The sequence below is a fragment of the Pecten maximus genome, chromosome 14, assembly GCF_902652985.1.
Source record: "Pecten maximus chromosome 14, xPecMax1.1, whole genome shotgun sequence".
Classification (NCBI taxonomy): Eukaryota; Metazoa; Mollusca; class Bivalvia; order Pectinida; family Pectinidae; genus Pecten; species Pecten maximus.
Window position 1 is genome coordinate 25,565,558 of NC_047028.1, and position 21,062 is coordinate 25,586,619.

A 21,062-nucleotide genomic window follows, 5' to 3' on the forward strand; every position below is an offset into this window, starting at 1 on the left:
GCCCTGAAAACTGTTGGCAAAAGTGTATAGACACTGAAAGGGATTATGTTGAAAAATAATACAATATATCCGGCAAAATTCAAGTCCTTCAATATGAGGCGGCTCACAACATCAGTTCTCATAGATTAAAGCAAGCATGACATAATAGATTTAAAAAAAATTCTTTATTTAATTATTTAGATATTAACAAATAATCAAAAAGTGAACAATTATTTTTCTTCCAAATGACAAGTGGTGTGTGAAAAAAAAATATGTTATAGAATATTTTTTTTCTTAATCTGGCATATCCATTTGTACCACAGAAAATCGATTCCAGCAGCTATTTTAATTTGACAAAGTGATACCAAGTTTAAAGAGTTATCGCCCTGTAACCGTTAAATTTTGACTTTCAACATTACATTCACAGAATGCTAAACCATTGTATCAAGAATGGTGCATTTAATTTAAATTATTTTGAAACTTCGAAACAGGTGGAATAGTCTTCCGTCAAATCCATCTCCTTTTGGGTTCAAATGTAGTCTAACATATTCGGAAAATGCTTATGCATATTCTGTATTATAATTGCGGTTCCAACAAGGACAAACTACATCACCCACGATTAAGATTGTAGCGTAGCTCCTTACAAAGTCATTTCAAAAGTTGCCACAAATATTATACTATCTCAAATAGGCATATATATGGTGAAATCAAACACAGTAGACATTTTCCGTTTGAATGTAACAGTTACAACATTAAAAGATGTTACATATAATATTTATTCTGTTCATAATTGGCATAACATTCTTTATCAAATTGAAATAAAAGGTTTAAACTAAAAAAAAAAACTAAAAAAAAACCCCACACGCAATTAATAAATCCAATATACTATAATTAGGTAACACTGTATTATTTGAAATATTCGAGGGTACTTGATTTTTGTGGGTTTACTATGATAATTTTGTGATATAAACATTTCTGGGTATCCATATACAAATGTATACAAATATTAGCCTAAATTTAGATTTAACAAGTCATATTTTTGTCGTAGCTCTTTTCCAAATACGAACATAACGAATGTTTATATACATGTCTTTATTTACAATAGGCAATATTGCCTTTGAGGAGATACAAAACAATTACAATTTATGGTGGAAATTTGATGTACAATTGAGTAGTAATACGTTAATAAGTTCAATAAGGAACAGTAATAATTCAGTTAGCCTATGGATATAACAAACCAACAAAACAAAAGTAAGCGAAGGGTGAAAAAAAAAATCAGTTAAATAATCTTTCATTCTTTTTCATTAGCTTTGTAAATTTATATAGCCAAATTTTGAACAATGATTACAAAGAGCATAGGATGGATGTTGTAACGTCTTGTATATACGGATATCCAGACATCCGGAATACACCTCTCCTTCCAGGGAAAAGTAATGCTATTTAATTTTCCTCCTGCAATTGTCGTGCGTGCTTATTATAAAAACAGGAAATGGACAACCAACCACAATCGAAGCATGTGCATAACAGCATGGTCAATCTTCTTGACAATGATGACAAAAGTGCATGATTTGTAAAAAAAAAAAGAAAAAAAAAAGTGATATATCATAAGTTCCCTCTAGAAGACTATTGAAATGTCTCCCAACTCCCCGGTTTTCACTAGACTATTACAGTCTTTGCTTTATATATAATATTACACTGTTAAAGACTAAGATTTATTGCTTTCAATATTTGAGATTCCATACCTAACAAATCAGAATACTCCGACACAGTCAATATGTTTTCTTCCAAAGGCTCGGATGCAGTCATATTTAAAATTGCATACCCGTCATCAGATGGCGCTTTGCCAACCGTGACAATATGAATGCCATCAGATTTTACTGCAGTCACAGTCTCTTGCAAGTTTGATGTGAACATGTCGTCCGGATAAAACATTATGAGGATCACGTCCTGCACTTCCGGTCGATCACCAATGGAACCGTTATAGATCTTTCCATGTATTTTATTAAGAGCCCTTTTTATTTTGTTTCCGGTAATGGTGGAAAAGCTTATTTCTTCAAGTGCTTCAATCTGCGCTGAGCTGTTGAGGAATGCGTCCAGTCGAAATTTAATGCTAGTGACACCACCGAAAACTGCGGCAGCTAATCTGACGTCATGGAGTTGACCAACGAGGTGCTGAACGTAACTTATCATAGCATGGAAATCCGTTTCGTTGGTATTCTTTGAAAAGTCCAATAACACCGTCAAGTCAACAGATCTCACTTTAGAATAGAAAATATTGAAACATTATTAATTCCTAGACATCATAAATACAATGTAGATTTTGACTAAATAAGACAAGTATCTCAATAATAACAATTTTCTAGAATACATTTTTTTTTATTATATAGCCAATTAACCTTTGCATAATCGGAGGTTAAAATAATGGTATGCATGCGTTCCTGATTAATTACATCATAATGTTGTTGACTATAATGTTTTTTTTTATATAACTGTATACATATACATGGTCAGCCATGCAATAAAGCCACTGTAAACATACTTTTATTGTATGGGATGAACCAGTATTCACCCTTAGGTATGAGAAAATTTCTGTTTTATTTTGAGAATCATCTAAATATACTTCATTACACACATACCATTCGGTTTTCTTAAACATTGTGCTTAAATGCACACCGGTCGAGATAAAACAGTATCAGCGAGTATCAAGTTGGATGAAAAATAAAAAATATGTCGTCATAGAGAAATTAAAATTAATCTCTATACTGATATTGGTTTCGTTTAATAGCATTCGCCACTTAAAGCCAGTATAAATATGATTTGTTTTAGCAGCATGGAACAAAATAGTACTTACATTCCGTGATACAAGTATGATTCCCGCTCCACAGCACAACGCATGTTTCGGTCTTGGAGCATAGGCGAGATCTACAAGGTCCTAGGCTTTCCTAGAATTATAAATAAACATTCCTTCTGCTTAATGTATTCAATGTTTTATATATGTATTTGATGACAATATCGAAATATTTCATATAAATGAAAAAAAAAAAAATCAACTTGTATCTTAATGACAGTTTTGAATTTGATATCTTAGATACGTACGATTGGGTTGCTTTACAAAAAATGTCAATATTTGAAAAATACATTTACTAAGTTTTGAAGACGCCGGTTCCTTTGTTTTTTTGTGTTACTCATTTGTGAGTTGTTTCAGCCTAGACTTAAGCACTTAAAACGTCCCTCTTTATTTTCTGAAGGAAATATGTTCTAATTTTTTTTTTTTGGAAACAACGACCAATTTTTCAACTTTATTGTCGGATTTCCAATGCGTACGTAGACGAAAACTGCCTGAATGTTAAGATGTCATCAGCTTTATATTCAGGTTTCACTTATGAAAACTTACCGGAAGTGTTTGGTTCCAGTCAGGTTCGAAATAAACATCAGCTCTGTCCCCGGTAAATAATTTGTTGTCATTTAACTTTCCAAGGGAACAGCTCAGGGTTTCCCTGTTGTATCCAACGCTTTTACATTTAGACCTCTCCATACAGGCCCTCTGACAGGCGGCCAGTCCTGTGGTGGTCACTGTCTTGAACACTCCTTTTGATATATGATGCTCCAAAAAACTTTCGCCCTCTAATCGTCCGTTATTACAGACCGATAATGCATATCCTATCAACACTGATAGTAAGAAAGACATTTTGTATATCTGCTTTGTTTGACTCCAAATCCCCATGTTTCCTTTGAGAGCCTTAATATTAAATCAAGAACTGAAAACAGTTTTGGTAGTCAAGTAGTGACAATGCGTTACCATGGTAACCGTAAGAATAGCGACTCGGTCGCGGGACGCTCATTTTCAGCATGATTAAGGGAATCGAAGGGAGACAGAGATTCTAATAGAAAGTTCCGTTGCAAGAACAGAATGTCATGGAAAACAATATGCCATTGGTCAAATAGCCGTCCTTTTTCACTTGTTATACAGTATGATGCAGAGATATCGCTATCCGTTATGAGGAGCAGCACATGTATCCCGAGTTTAATATGATAAATCTAATGCAGAGACCAGTATCAACCAATGCCGTCCAGGTAATTGATTTTCTGTAAGCTTCCCCATACAGGGCTATTATTGCTAAACCAAACCAAACTCAATTAACCCATATAAAATAGACCACACCCAGGGAATATCTCTAGATTTCTCTGAAAAACAAATTGATTTTCTTTTGACCGTTATTTAATTTTTATTTTGTTGGCTTTTACTTTCGGTTATTTCAAGTGAAATTAGATCATTGAACTCGGTAAACCATTTGACCGTACCTGAGAAAAATGAATGAAATTTCTACGTGTAAATTTACCATAAATTGTCTAATGGTCACATATTCAATATAAGTTTTCCCCCCTGATGCCTCCATTGAAAATAACACTTTAAAACTCGATATGACTACTCCCGTTCATCGACTGTGTATTCCAATGTAAACATTGATAACTTAGTTATTAAAAGACCCATTTTACGCGATATGAAAATCAGACGATCTTATTTAAACATACATTTACATCTTGTTGATTATTATACTTGAAATATCACGCCGTAAAACATTATCCGGATATTTTTATATGGGTTTTGCGTTGCTTGGACGACATAACATATACACGAACAAACATATCTCCAATTTGGTGACGAATGCCTCAATCCAAGATACCTACATCTGAAATATTACACCACATATTAGCATGGCCAATCTTTGTATCCTCATATTTCTTTTATCTGATTTGATTATTGATCTCTCGATTTCCTGCTTTTTGTCGGAGTTATACTCTAACAAAGCTGAAACTTGGAAACTATATTGTGCTACTTTTGTTTTAAGTTAAGAATGAAGATATGTATATTAAGATTGACGTATTATTCGTATAACATTTAACATTGATTCAGTTTGATTTTTAATTCCCTGACTGTCAGACTGGACTGCTATACTATTGTAACGGGAATGGATTTTGTGAGTTATGTACCTTTGTTTGAGAGTTGTGTCCCTTAGTAGAAGTATATATTTGTGTATGTATGATAGTATTTTGTTGGATTATAGTTAATTTATTAATTGTGAGTGTGAATATATGTGTTCAGAATGTAGAATATATGTAGTATGATAGTATGTATATAGTTTGAGAATGTGTGCGGGTAACTATGATTGTGTATTTTATATTGAAAACATTGTATGCTAATTTATGTGCACCATTGTGAATGGAAACGGATGCTAGTTTATATGTGTGAATGTAACGAGTATATGTGGGAAGTTGTATGAAGATATAGAAGCCATTGGCTGGTACTTCATTGTTGCAAGTTGGTAAGTTTACTTCCCTTCTATCCTTTCCTTTCTCTACTTTTCCTACACTTAACAGAAGCCATTGGCTGGTTACTCTATTTCAGTCTTTCTGTCTATGTATTGGGTAATAGCTGCCTCGTGTATGATAGTGTGGAAGATCGTTTTAATCTGTGATGATGTAAATAGTTATTGTTACTAGCTGTTTTATATTGCCAATGATAGTGTTGAATAAATGTAGGACTTATATCTAGTTGTTGTGTGGTTTATACATTCAAAGTACGGTACTATTAAGTATAATTAAGAACCTGGGTTGTAGGGGAATTTGAACCGTTACAGAATTGGTGCCGTGAGCAACTTTTTAGTCATCCATACTTTGAATGCATATTTGTGTGTGATCATTACTATGGAGGCATTGTTGAAGTCCTTTAGTATCAGTCCTACATTGTCTGTGGTATACAGTACTGCTTCATCAGTTCAGTCGTGTAGTGTAGTGAACTCGACCAGTTGTTGTTTGTCCACTCCACCTATAGTTTGTCAGCCAGTTAGTTGTAAAGTCACGGTCAGCCCTAGTTGTAGCATTGCTAAGACTGAGTTTCATAAGACTAATGTTGATATGGGTATCCAGACAAAGAATCATTTTGTACATAGGAAGCATAAGGAGCCTTTGCCTTTTGATGGGTCGTTAGATATTGATGACTTCCTTGTGCATTTTGGTCAGGTCAGTGTCTGGAATAGTTGGAATACTAGGGAGATGGCTATACAGTTAGCAGTTTCACTCGAGGGTAAAGCTAGACAGATACTCCATGGTCTAGACTCTCGTCAGCTGGAGGATTTTGACATTATTGTTGATTTGCTAAGGGCACGATTTGAACCTGAAGGTCTTGAATGGACTTTTCGTTCATGTTTCAAGAACAGACGGTATCTAGAGTCTGAAAGTTTAGCAGAATATTGGGCCAGTCTACAGATACTTGCTAAGAAGGCATTTCCAAAGTCTGTGAAGAGTGAGAGGGAAGTTTATGTTATCTCACAGTTCATAGCTGGTATACCCGATTTTGAGCTCAGGAAACATGTTTGTTTGAACAATCCCAAGACATTATCTGAGGCTGTCGTTCTGGGTTATCGTTATGAGTCTTTCTTGCAAATGTTTGGTGTTGAGTCACAGAATGATAGATTGACCACTCTTACTTTAGGAAATATCAAGGCCATTCTTGATAGGATTGGAACAAACGGTCAGGACAAGGTTCAAAGGTCATCGTCTTTGCTACTGTTGTCGTCGGAAAGGACATAGAGCTAGTGAATGTCCATATAAGGCTTTATGATTGGTGTAGTGGTTTTGAATATGTTTTGTTATATACGGAAGGTGAACAAATACATGTGTATACAACATATCCTCCTGTGTTTTATGGTAGAATTTTAAGTGGTCGAGGTGTAAAGGTTTCTTGCTGAATTCTGGTTACCAGGTAACTGTGTTTGCTGATATCTGTGTGGTTATTGCAAAATTTTGGCCATGTCTGTGCCTGGTGTATTCTTTGTGAGTACTGGCTGTGTTCTTAGTGGACACGAGTTCTATGTGAGCTGGACACTGCATGGGCTGTAGTTGAATGGCGAAGATACCTGTACCAGTCTGACGGATCAGAGACGGGAGTTACGGGGAAGCAAGTACCACGTATGGAAGGAGGCCTTGGATCGTCGACCGCGCTTCATGGACGAGTCGCGTTCGCGGAATGTGTGTCGCGGGACTTCGCGATTCGCGTGAGGATCTGTGGACCTCTCCTGGGATATTTGGGACATTTACTGTGATATGTATAATTGTGCTGTGATATAATTGTTTTTAATATTTAACATATTTGTTATTTTTCCAGTGTGTTTTGAGACAAAATGTTATTATTAGAAAATAACATTTGTCTATTTTTCAGAGGAGGGAGGAATGTAACGGGAATGGATTTTGTGAGTTATGTACCTTTGTTTGAGAGTTGTGTCCCTTAGTAGAAGTATATATTTGTGTATGTATGATAGCATTTTGTTGGATTATAGTTGATTTATTAATTGTGAGTGTGAATATATGTGTTCAGAATGTAGAATATATGTAGTATGAGAGTATGTATATAGTTTGAGAATGTGTGCGGGTAACTATGATTGTGTATTTTATATTGAAAACATTGTATGCTAATTTATGTGCACCATTGTGAATGGAAACGGATGCTAGTTTATATGTGTGAATGTAACGAGTATATGTGGGAAGTTGTATGAAGATATAGAAGCCATTGGCTGGTACTTCATTGTTGCAAGTTGGTAGTTTTCTTCCCTTCTATTCTTTCCTTTCTCTACTTTTCCTACACTTAACAGAAGCCATTGGCTGGTTACTCTATTTCAGTCTTTCTGTCTATGTTTTGGGTAATAGCTGCTTCGTGTATGATAGTGTGGAAGATCGTTTTATTCTGTGATGATGTAAATAGTTATTGTTACTAGTTGTTTTATATTGCCAATGATAGTGTTGAATAAATGTAGGACTTATATCTAGTTGTTGTGTGGTTTATACATTCAAAGTACGGTACTATTAAATATAATTAAGAACCTGGGTTATAGCGGAATTCGAACTGTTACACTATAGATCCCTAACATCACTGACGGGTTCTAGGTGCAAAATGGTGTAGTTTTATATATGCATAAATTGGCATGATAGCAAAGTCTTATTTCTATGAGGAAGCAATTCTAGTTTGCGATTCATTTATCATGACTTTTCCTTCTCTCTTGTTATCCTCCATCTGGCAACGCCTACCATTCCACTGTTGACGGGAGCACTTGTGTGTGCCATGTATCATTTCGGGGTGATGAGGTAGTCGACCAAAGGGAGGAAGCGATACTGAAATTACTTGCACTTCCATGAAATCAACACTAATTTGTTGAGTTATGGAGCGTAAAGGGAACTTCAAGCAAGCCAAGGATTAAGTAAATATGTATTTTTTTAAAGCAATAATAATAGTTTTGTACTTGTATAGCAATTCTTTTATTTGGTAATGTTGCAATTTCAAATACTTAATATATTCATCAATATTTAGGCCTTGCGTATGGTGAAACTAAACTAACACTTTATCACCATTAAATGTATAATAGCATGTTGAAAGCAAAGGAAACACATTTCTCAAAGTATACTTATTACAACTGCTAAAAATCTTTTTGGATGAAAAAAAAATATTCCCAGAATAAAATTATCATTGGGAATCAATTTTCTAGGACGAAACTATCCCAAACTTTACAAAAACAAACAATAAAAAAGCACACCAACTTATTCTAGTACTGACATAATCCCCGCGGTAACAACGTATCCTCAACTTGGGAAAGAAAAACGTATTTCCGGGACTGTGATTTAAGAACCAGTACTAAAATATCACTGGCCAACAAAACATATTTTTGTTATCCTTTTTTCCCATTTCTCCGTTATAGCCATAAAAACAACCAACGGATTTCTATATTATATGAAATATATGGAAATGGGATCATCCAATTATTTTGTAGATTTAAAAATATGTTAATGGAATGTGAAGTACGACGACGCAGGAAAGGAAGGATTGTTTCTACGTGTCATCGTACATGTCTCGAGACTAACCGAAGTGCAAGTCACGTGAATCTCCCCGTGATCTAGGAACAGCTGTCCAGGTCTGGAAAGAGTGAAAGGGACTGCTTAATATCATATAATAGTGAAACCATTAGACTCCTATAGGAATCGTGCGCTAAAGATAACCATTTAATTAAAACAAACATATCATATCATAGTAAAACCATTAGACTCCTATAGGAGACGTGCGCTAAAGATAAACACTTACTTAAAATACCAAACAATCATATTTGCAATAACAGTTGTTTTAGGTACATGACGATTGTGGCGTATTTTCGAAATTTTTGACCATAAATAACTGCCTGTTATACGATGCTACAAGGTAACCATATGCATCAACTAGTTATTTTTTTCGATACAAATACATAAAAATACATAAAAAATAAACTCAAAATAGCTTTTTTTCATATTAGGTCAAACAACCTCTGACAAGTGATCGAATGTTCTTGTGGTTTGCATTGTACGAATCAGAACAATGGGTTGACAGCTTAGTTTTACGACCTTCTTATGTTCAACATACGTATCCCTTATGGAATAGTAATGTATGTAGATATTGCATTTATTGTCTTCAACTATTTAAAGTATGCTGGAAGCCATGTAGAGAGCTTATATAGACAAAGCCTGTTGTTAAATCCCTTTGTTTTATCAATAAAATATACATGAAAAAATGGAATTCATGTGTTAATTCCGAATCGAAGACTGGTTTATTTTAAATATCTTACATCATGTGTATATTGTCCATTACAAAATTGTTTCATAAAACCAACCGTCCTCTTTACAACGGTGCGTCAGTGGTATCAAAAACCGCAATCATGATGTTAGCAAATACCAATTATATTCAAATGTGTTGAAAGTATTGATTTTGTAACGTTGACGAAATCAGTCGTTCCAAAGTCTTGAGGATTTATATTGAAACCGTGTATTAAAACGACTAACTAAGATACTCTAATGTGATAAAGCTACCATTCTGACTTTTAGGTAAACAGCGCAGCTGAGTTAGAAAAACAAGCAAGGGAATACACATTTAAAAAAAATTAGGATCATTAACCCAAATTCAATTAAACGAGACAAATTTTTAATCAATAAAATCCTCTCCTGATTTGTTGTCATAATAATGCTTTCTGGGCCTTTTAAACTTTTTTTCTTTGGAGAACAAATACGAAACGAGTGGGACTATGTAATGGCAATACGAAAAAGAGGTATGCTTCAATGTACCACTTTAACTCCAGAAGAGACGTGGGATATTTCAGATGGAAAACAAGAGTCGTTATACGTACCGCGTTTCCCGCCGATTTCTATCCTGTTGAAGTAAAATATAAAGTCTGAAATATTTTTGTTGTTTATTGCACAGAGCTGGTCACTGTAGCTGGTACATATGCCTGTTTGTTTGTTGTAGGAGAACGAGGAGCACCCCCGACACAACTTGGCACATTGGAGGGATGACTTTATCCCCGACACGCTTGATAATATTCCATCACGGTAAAGACTCTCGGTGACCCTGTCTTGGGACGAGAAGAGCGACGTTATCACACCTGGCGGATCGAAACACGTCGTTCGAGGTAAACACATAAATACTTCGATAACAATAACCACCACCAGTTCAAATCGTCTCATTCTGACGTTGCACACAATCACGAACTTTGACTTTGTTATTTTACCGTGAGTGAAACATGAAAATATGACTAACAACTCTACCAAAGTATTTTCATGTCCATGAAACATAAAAAGATGACTGTCAACTCTACCAAAGTATTTCTATGTCCATTACAGAGAAGAAATTGACAAAGTAGCGATAGAGTTTATTTTTGAGAATGCAAAAATACCGGAAATAATGCAAATTCTACACATGCGCAAATATAGAGTTGATCTTGCGAAAACTTTCTATAACTGAATCTATCCAATACTTGTCCCGTTTGCCAATATATTCCTAAGCCTTTGATGAAATTCTCATTACACATGAAGTTACGAAAGGCTTCATTTATTCGCAACCCTTCAAAGCTCACTTGAAGTTATCGTTGCTACTAAAATCGAGTTATATAGCGATACCTAATCACACATAAAAACGACAATTATAACGGTAACAAAGTGTATGGTACTGGACTTATTAGCCGATGATTTATGGCAGTTTTATATCCTTGATTGTAAAATGATTTCAAACAAGCATTCACCTTAATGGGGCCAGGCTGCTTCAAGTACAAGTCGTCTGTGAAGCAAAATCTATATTCTGCAGAGGTCAGAAATCGCCCCGTTGATATCTTAGATCGATTTTAGTTAACCAGTTGGTATCATTTCGTGCCTCTGATGATGTCTACCGATTTTAAGTACTTGCAAAATGGCGGTGCTCAATTTAATGTCTTTTTGGGCGATTTAACAATTAGTAATCATTTGATTGATTGGAAGATTTAGATTTAGTGCAGACTATTTGCATTTTAATGGATTGACGAGAAGGATCAAACGAAAAAGTGCACGAAAAATATTAAAAAAAATTCAATACGAATTAACTATTTTTACATCTTTGTTATCAAACCCGCCTTAAACATGAAAGTGTTTTAAATTCAGTTCCATTCTCTCACGAATATTGTAAAGGATGTTTTTGATTGGTTCTATTTCCCTTTCTTTTTCATACCCCCCCCCCCCCCCCCCCCCGAAAAAAATGTAAAAAGTTAAATTAAAACAATAAGTAAAAAAAAAAAAAAAAAAAAAAAAAAATTATAGTCAGTTTCTAAAGAATCACCTCCTTAACCACCAATATATCCTTATTATCATGTTATATTGTTTATCGGAAATCTATAACTTCGTGTGGGCGGCTCAGTGATGTTTTCATTGTATTATCGGCCGATGTATTCTATTTTACAGCATTTATTTGATGGTGTTTATAGAGCAAACAATACAATATGTTACGGAAATCCGCCTTTCAACACATTTGGGTATTTGATTATGTCGGTTCAAAAAGGCCCTGATTTCTATAATAACCATACAAATATAGAAAAATAGGTAAGGGCGAATTGGTGACTTAGATTCTGGACAAACATGAAAGACATTTTTTTTTTCAAATTACAACTCTAAAAATATTCGACTCCTTCGAAAGGAGTAGGAAGGCTGAAACAATCTGAATTCACCACAGGATATCAAAACTAAAATAATGTTAATGATACGCGGTTGTTGAAACAAGTAAAAATATCTGAAATTCACACCTCTGAAACATACCCCATCATTCTGATTTAATATGCCTTCAAATAAAAACCGTTGCGACGTTTGTATCAGATCAATTTAGGATATACCAGTCCAACGTTTCGAAAGAGCAAGGCATTGATACCATCAAATAATAATGACTTCTGAATTATTTTGTCAAAATATAGAAAACAATATGAACGCAACCAAGAAAAAATCAAACTCCCGACTAATATCGCTTTAAAACACTTACTTACTTACCCATCTATTGTAAAGTCATAGCTCCTGTGTATATTTGTCATTGAAACTTACTGACTGACTGACTGACGAATTTGTTACCAACTGTCTGACTGACTTACATGTACTGACTTACTTACTTACTTATTACTTACTAATTACTTACTGACTGACTGACTTACTGACTGACTGACTGACTTACTTACTTATCACTTACTGACTGACTGACTTACTTATCACTTACTAATGACTGACTGACTTACTTACTTACTTACTTATCACTTACTGACTGACTGACTGACTGACTGACTTACTTATCACTTACTAATGACTGACTGACTTATTACTGACTGTCTGACTGACTTATTACTTACTAATCACTTACTGACTGACTGACTGACTGACTTATTACTGACTGTCTGACTGACTTATTACTTACTAATCACTTACTGACTTACTGACTGACTGACTGACTGACTGACTGACTGACTTACTGACTGACTTACTTACTGACTTACTGACTGACTGACTGACTGACTTACTGACTGACTGACTTATTACTGACTGTCTGACTGACTTATTGCTTACTTGCTTACAGACTTTCTACTTTATTGGAAACAATAAAGGATTGAATCTTGATTTGGTCGATTTCATGGGGTCATGAATTGAGTTGCTCTTGAGACAAATATTATTTTTTTTTATAATTAAAAAGTCGGTTAGAAGCATGTGCAAGTCCAAATGCGGAAAAAACCGAGGAGTTCCGGATTGTGCATGTCTAGTCGGTCGAGTAAAATAGTCCGCAAATTAAAGATTAAAAACAGCATTATTTTGTCAAAATAAAAGTATTTCGCATATCTGGTCTTTCATAAAATATAAGAATACATTAAAAATCGGATTATTTACTCCATGTTTATAACATCAATGTAGAAAAAGTGAAATCGTTCCGCGGAAGGATTTTAACCATGTATTCATACGCACTGCTCAGTGTTAATCTGGTCAAATTCATGAGCAAATGAAACAGATTAAGTTTGGTAGTTTCATTGAGTCCAACTTGAGTAGAAATGGAAATATACTAAGGATGAGTCTGCAGAATGAAAGGTGTTACAAAAACGAGCAAATGTGATGAAATGAAAACAAACGAGTGAAGGCAGTAAAAGAGACCTCCCGTAAGAGGCTTCCCTAGGCTATGGCTCACCAACAGTTTTATGTAAGTAAGTGTCAGGCACTTTTCTCTCTCCGGTCTGATGGTCAGTTCAAAATCAACGAACCATAGCGATTCCTTTACGATGAACATTTAACATTGAAGTATGTAAAGTGTTGTGGTCCTTAGGAACGACATGTCCTACAGAAATTATGATAAAATATTACCTGTACTATCGATGTCTTCCTTTATTGGGTTCCTGCATGTTCTAACGTAAAGTTTGGTTTCGTTTGTTTAACGTCCAATTAACAGCAAGGGTCAAGGACGTGCCAGGTTTTGGAGGTGGAAGAAAGCTGGTGTACCCGAAGAAAAACAACGGCCAGCGGTCAGTACCAGGCAACTGCCCCAAATCGGTTTCGAACTCGCTACTCATAAGCGGAGGGATATTTTCCGGGGATAAAAGGGTATGTTTCCAAGAACTGATTACGCTTTCACCGACCAGGTAAATTATTACGCATTGGTAAGGGAAATAACTCGAAATCTTCATATTTCGCATGTGTTACTTTTAAAGAGCTTCGCTCGAGTGCCTTTGGGGCCTGAAAGATATGCTCTTGTGATTGTTCTCTGCGTCTATTGTAAAGTTCCATATAATTCCATTAGACGATATAAAGTGCCTTGTGTATATACATTCCTACATATGTTACGACAAAACATACATGTAGTGAGTGTCCCTAGATATCTCTAGTTTGCCATTTGTCAATCAAATACACATTACAATTTGATGGAAGACTTGACGTGACTGTCGAATACACCCTGCTGCACAAACGTTACTGGTTTCTCGGTCAATGTATCATCTGGTATTAAAGGACTGTAGATATCAATATCTGCCTATCTGGTATTAAAGGACTGTAGATCTACTAAAACGCGATTTTGAACACAAGCTCTAAAAGGTAGGTTTAATACACAGTTGTCTGATGTTTATAACAAATATATCAATAATTTATCACGTTTGTTGTTTCTACATCTAATTTGATTTTGACTGTTAAATCAATGTTACTATTTCTATTTGTTTTGATTAGGTATATTGCTATATAGTGTGTGTGATTTAATGTTTATTTTTATGCAGGTAGTATATATGCTGTCGGCATATTTTATTAGAAACAACTACTAGATGTTTGTGATGAGTTCGTTAATTCCATCAATTGACGTCTACAACTGGTGTCTCCCTCTAGCGAAAGAAATTGGAATTAAGGTTCTGAACTTTTGAGTGATTTCGATTTTCTGTATCATCTAAAATTGCCAGGACTGACTTATACAGCGTAATTTGCTGGTACGTTATCGAAGTTGATATATAGATTACATGGACTCAACCATACTATCTTTTGTTCTTAACGATATCAAGGTAGATATCGGTGACTAAACTGGTATCATTTCAATCTTAAGACAAGACAGGAACAATATCTGGTGACAGGGTAATATCAACTGTGATAAAAGGTATCTTATGCTATGCTGATTAAAATGGTTTTGATGAATAAGGAAAATGTAAATGTATGTCTTCTTTATAATTGTATTAACCTTGAAACGTTGTATAATGATTCATTTCTAATTCTTTGTCTACGATATTGATCGATATCATTGAAGTTTAATGCACAACATGCCTCTATAAAAAAAATTGAAAAAAATCCCCAAAATAAAAAAGAACTACGTTATATTCAGGAAAACAAGCCAACGTTTTTTGTTTCAGGTCATGGCCTCGATATGAACATGAAGAAGTATCTTATATTTTATGCTGTCTTGTTAGTGGGCGTGGCTTATTATGTATATTACCCTTTCCCACCTGACGCCGACGAACCGTGGAAACAGATGATGTCTATGGTCATGATACGAATGATCAATCATGTGGTAAATTTCAGGAGCCAAATCAATAGTTAAATATGATTAAAGCGTAAACTAGTATCAGCACAATCTTCATTGCAATACTATAAATGTATATGACAAACGTTGAAAGATTTGAAGTAATTTGGTTATCCGGAAGGCGTGTTGCAGGATGGAATCTTGCAGCTTTTTAAAATTGATATCTTAAGATCTTAATAGTCAAATCTAGGAAGAAAACAGAAGTACTTCCTAAAAGACCACTTGGGCACTTTGTTTCTCTAAATCAAGTAGAAAAAATAATCAAATTGTATTCTTTTGCCATGCAGTGTATCTTTGAAGAAAACATTGGCTGTTCATCCGAAATACAATGTAGAAAACGATTTTCCCGATTTCTGACGAAATCCCGCGAGGAGCTCAGTGACGAAAATCTAGAGGTGAGAACGAAAATTATTAAATAATATCACACATGAGGCAAATAGGCTAGATGAGGACCGAGGGATCGATCAAAGATGGGACGATATTCTGTTCTTTCTCTTAAGGGCAACTTCAAGCTCATAATAGCATGCGATTCATATTAATTAATATCATAAAGGCATACTGTAAATCACTTTGATTTCCCGAAGACTTTATTAGCGAGCTTACGTTTTCGGACATATTCGAGAATACATGATACAGAAATTAATTTGAATTCGTCAATGATGATCTTTTAGGGTCAAGTTCCTATATCTGTAACTGACAGCTTGGTCTCAATCCAACGTAATAAGGTACAAATCGCGGCAGGTTCGAATTAGCTTTTGATTGTCCTTGTGTATTTACGCAAAAATAATCTTACGTAATATAAGTGATTAACATTAGAGAAAAGGAAATGAAAACAACGACGACGACGACATATTCTTCACTATAAGTTTAAAATGTGAAACATGTAAACCTTGAGCAACATAAAGGTTGAACAAGAAATATGCAGCTATATTAACGCTTATCATAACTTATGATGTAATTGTTATGAAAATCTAATGTTATTCAGGTAACAGAACCTTTGTTTGGAGGTGTAAAAGTGAGACTCTATGTTCCGAGGGATTCGAACACAGAACGTAGAGGGTTTGTGTATATACATGGCGGAGGATGGTATTTGGGAAGCGTCAGTAGGTATTTTGCCGATCCTTTCATCAATGGCTTTGTTTTGATATTAATTTGTCTTGATGTAATATTTCTATGCAATAATTGAAGAAGGGTCTTTTGTAGCAAATATGTATGTTTGAGTTTATTGGACACGTGAACAGGATTTCGCTTACGGATTGCAAGTAGATAGGTGTGTTGAAGTACTTACTGTATATTCCTTGTTAATTCCTTGGTCAAAGGGAAGGGACCTTCGCTTCATGTAATCTTTTTCAAGTGTTGATATGTTTCTTTTAGAAGTAATTGAATAAGATGGTTGATTTTCCACGCATGTGCTCTTTTGTTTAACGTTCCTGCCGTTTTGTGATGTTGATAACAATACTGTAGTTTGTGAATAGTGACTCTGTTCCATATGTCATTTTTTTGTTCAGGTACAGTTGACGAGAAGACACGGGAGATAGCCCAGACTTTAAAGGCAGTAGTAGTATCCATTGAGTAAGTGTGATAGAGCAACTTTATCCAGTTTTCTCAGCTTCACTAAAATCTGTCGTCTTCGATAACATCTCCAACATGCTGAATTTATTAAACAAAACATTCCAAAATACTAAAAAAAAACATAGAAACCTATGAAAAATTACATAAAAGAAGTATGTTTTTGAAGAGAATCTTCAGTTCCTTTACCGACCACAATGACAAATCCAAGTAATTAAACCGTCTCAAAACGGGGAGAGTCGTGGTAAAGAGACAAATCTATTGGTGTATTTCAAAGTTAACAGATTCTTATAATGTCCTGACTTGTATTCAGAAGATAGGACTTTGTTCATTCTCGTTCATGATATCATAACGTTACAGATTGATGACAAAATTGTTGTCACCAACAAAGCTACTTATTTCGTATTTTTAAGATGTTATCGAATTTTATGTTATTATTTTATAAATTATGAGCTAGAAAAAACCCAGTGAATTCGAACATGTAAACAAATTCATGATTCAGAATAAACAAAACAAGAGTAAACTATCGAGTTGTACTGAGACAACTGAAAAAGTGAATTAACAATAAGACAATGTGTTCTGGAAGAGTAAGCGCCGTTCGTTAATTAATTGTTGCAATTTTGTGACGTCATATTAATAGATATACTATAAGCTGTTTTGTTCTGGTGACAATACATGGCTTAATATCATAATTATATTGTCTTACATATCCGGAAACACACATCTATAAGGCAATATGATTTTATTGCAATCATACGTTTATGGATATGATGATGATATAATAAGCCATAGGATGCATGTTTACTATGTGTTTATTGGGTTTATCGCTTCATGAACATACAGGGTCATTTTGAGGCGAGGTCTGCTATTGGTAGTTAGTGAATATCTCGCTCAGCAACATGTCATCCAGATAAAAAAAGGGAAATGTCTTTCCTAAGGACACAACTACGTAAGAAATGAGCATGTCATCCAGAGAAATAAAGGGAAATGTTTTTCCCAAGGACACAGCCACGTAAGAAATGAGCGTCCGTTTCTTAGCTTCCAGATAAAAACAAACCCCCATGAGTAGAAAGAGTCAAATTACGACCTCGGACCTTCACCTGAGGTTATGTGACCTGCGCCCTAACCGAATGAGCTATCGCGGCCGCTTCAATGGGATCTACGACATTCGCGAATAACAGATACAGTTGAGATATATGTCCAGTTTTCAGGGAAACGACTTACCAGATGACCAAATGAATTTGAAAAATCTTATATTGTTTTGTTTTCACCCTCACTGTTCTTCGCCAAATCATTGTTATCGTACCTATTAGATTTGCCGACCGATTTCGACTTCGAGATGTAGCTTATCTTGAGATATTCCATGTAATGTTTTTTCATTACATATCATTTAGTTACATCAATAAAATAGATTATGTTATTGTGAGAAAATATCGTAGACCGTGCGCATTTAATTTATGTTTGAAATTGAAGTTTAATTTAGATCATGACTGCTATAGGGAACCATCGAAGGAATCACCATGTAAAATTCATTTGATATGCATGTTTGTTATTGTTTGTATTTTATAGGAACGGAATCAAATATTAAATATTTATGGTATATAAATAAATTCGCGCGGCACCAAAGTCGGCAAAGCTTAGACCATCATTTTGGCTAATAGGGAATTTTCGTTGATTCAATTACGGGAGGTAAGATATTGTTAGTTTAGACAATTATTGTTTTAACCGATCATGTTTCATTAGTTACAGACTTGCCCCGGAACATTCGTATCCAATACCGCTAGAAGACTGTATCAATGCCACCACACATTTTCTCAGATATGCCAAGGATTATGGAGCAGATCCAACGAGAATAGGGATAGGGGGTATAGTAAACAATAGTCAGATGGACACATTCTAATAAAATGCAAATTCAGATTAAACGAAAAATTAATCATAAAATAAAACACACAAAATAATTCAAACTTGTAGTACATAAATGTGCTACGTAAGAAACATTTTTGACAACAGTGATGTTAATATAAAAAGTGGGATAACTTTTCCAGATGTTAAAGAGAAGCAGCAGTATGATACGCAAATGGAAAAAATGATGTTTGAAAAAAAAGACAAAAAATTGATAAAGATAAATAATTCTTAAATACTCTAAAGTTCTCTTTTCATGCTCAACTGTGTTTTGTATTTAGGTGACAGCGCAGGTGGAAACCTTGCTATGGCAGTAGCATTGAAACTAGCAAAATCAAGGGAAACAACTCTTCCACCTCTACGTACTTTGTCTCTTGTGTACCCTGCACTACAGATGGTGGATTTCAATCTGTCTTCATACATCACCTACACAGACGGACCGTTCTTAATTACGAAACGTTTAATGATTTCCGCCTGGCTTATTTACGCATTCGGCCATGAAGATCCTTTTCCTGAGTTTTTCAATAACAGGCACCTGTCAGCAAAGTCGAGAAATAACATCAGACATTATCTTAATGATACATTTCCCCCGGAAAATGACAGTGAGGTACAACTCAAAAGAGTGGTTATTTTGACGAAAGTCTAGCTAGAGATATAGAAAGTGTTGTATCTAACCAGTTTATTTCACCATTACTATCACCTGACGAAGATTTACGGAAACTACCGAAGATGCTTTTATTTACATGCCAATATGATCCGCTTACAGACGAAGGAAGAATTCTTGTCAAACGTCTTAACAAACTTGGGATTCCCATTGTTTATAAACATTTCTCTGGCGTTCAGCACGGCTTTTTCTCTTCTAGGTTTGATGTCATGATGAAATGGAAACAGGCCTTAACCAACTATATAGAGTTTTTGGAAAATGAGCTTTAATGTAAACTGAAAACAAGATATGTTTGTATTAAATGACAATGTCCTTGACGTCATATTCTGGTTCATCGTTCATTGAGTGATTTTATAAAAAACAAAACAATGTTAATGTACCTAATCATTCATTGATCCTTTATGAAGTGGCGCGATGAAGTAATAATTCGGTGATATTTATCCCGGACTCGCCATTTCAATAAGGCATGAATAATACTAGAAAGGTTTACCAAAACAACCTCATTATAAACAATCCGTACTTGATACGAATATTATCTAACAACACTCATTTAAACAATATTTATGCAATTTCATCAATAATCATTTGGAATAGCAATAAGACGTTCAGTCTGCCTGTTAAAACCATCGTTTTTGTTTCTTTTCATGTGACATTTTATCCTTCACGCCATGCTTCTCTCGCTTTCCTTTGCCCGATCCATATAACCGACATGTGATGGCTTTTAATATATTGAAGTAATAATTTATTTTCTTATATGATCACCCTCTTTCTTTATAGCAACATCCCTTCATCTACCAACTGCACTGCCTATATCGTGCAACTGATTATATATGGAAATGGACAACTTCACATATAGTGTCAGGAAAAGATACATAAGCATACTATGATAGAAAGATAGATAGAAAATTCGTGTTTTTTATCTTTATTTTCAAAACATCCTTGTATACAAATAATTCTAATCGTCTAAATCCGTGAACAAAATGTCTTTTTTATAAAACAAATATTATTTTCTTTAACAAGTATGAGTATTGTGACAGCAGGTTTTCGTAAACGTCTGTGATGTTTTCTGGTCGAGATTTATATTATCGAATAGGCGGTTTTGAGAGCATGTATTGATGAAAACTCATACAGACCCATAGTTTGTACGTATTAAATACAATTGCTGTTACATTTTTAGCCCTCAGTATGATAACAGTTTTTTAATGAAGCATTTTATATCTAAGTATCAAAATAAAGTTCAATGAAAATTACCAAATTGATATGAAATTCAAACTAAGCACTACGATATAATCCCATGATATACCAGAAAATTGTTTGTTTCAATAAACGTCTTTCAGATATTCTTCTTTTCCAACTTTACATGTACAATATTACCTTTTATCTGCTAATGTTAACCTGTTATTGTAGGTGTATTTTTAGAAATAAAGTGTTCTGTTTAAATGTTTTTATTTTGTCATTTGTCAACATTTCCTTCCCAATCAGACAGTACTGACTATTGATATTATGAACATTAGTTCGTGTTATTATATATAAACATCATCAGCGTTAGAGTCAATCATGGGTATT

The 21,062-nt window shown here is 34.6% G+C and overlaps 2 protein-coding genes across 4 annotated transcripts; one reads left to right on the forward strand and one right to left on the reverse strand.

Annotated features, from left to right (window-relative positions):
* Window positions 1–981: 981 nt before the first annotated feature.
* Window positions 982–4,035, reverse strand: LOC117342085 (collagen alpha-1(XIV) chain-like). The gene is made up of 3 exons (XM_033904071.1): window positions 3,374–4,035; window positions 2,831–2,921; window positions 982–2,237 (listed from the first exon to the last, which is right to left on the reverse strand). Exons 1-3 carry the CDS (start codon window positions 3,701–3,703, stop codon window positions 1,678–1,680), a joined length of 981 nt encoding a protein of 326 aa, XP_033759962.1. The 5' UTR covers window positions 3,704–4,035; the 3' UTR covers window positions 982–1,677.
* Window positions 4,036–14,322: 10,287 nt separating this feature from the next.
* LOC117342087 (arylacetamide deacetylase-like) lies at window positions 14,323–20,936 on the forward strand. 3 transcript variants are annotated; one of them, XM_033904075.1, is made up of 8 exons: window positions 14,340–14,397; window positions 14,574–14,777; window positions 15,192–15,349; window positions 15,649–15,756; window positions 16,347–16,464; window positions 16,870–16,933; window positions 18,674–18,795; window positions 19,114–20,936. In XM_033904075.1, exons 3-8 carry the CDS (start codon window positions 15,206–15,208, stop codon window positions 19,476–19,478), a joined length of 921 nt encoding a protein of 306 aa, XP_033759966.1. In that variant the 5' UTR covers window positions 14,340–14,397; window positions 14,574–14,777; window positions 15,192–15,205; the 3' UTR covers window positions 19,479–20,936. The 3 variants fall into 3 exon arrangements, with proteins under 3 accessions (XP_033759965.1, XP_033759966.1, XP_033759964.1); XM_033904074.1 differs by lacking the exon at window positions 14,574–14,777 and having other exon boundaries at window positions 14,323–14,397; XM_033904073.1 differs by having other exon boundaries at window positions 14,574–15,349.
* The last annotated feature ends 126 nt before the right edge of the window (window positions 20,937–21,062 follow it).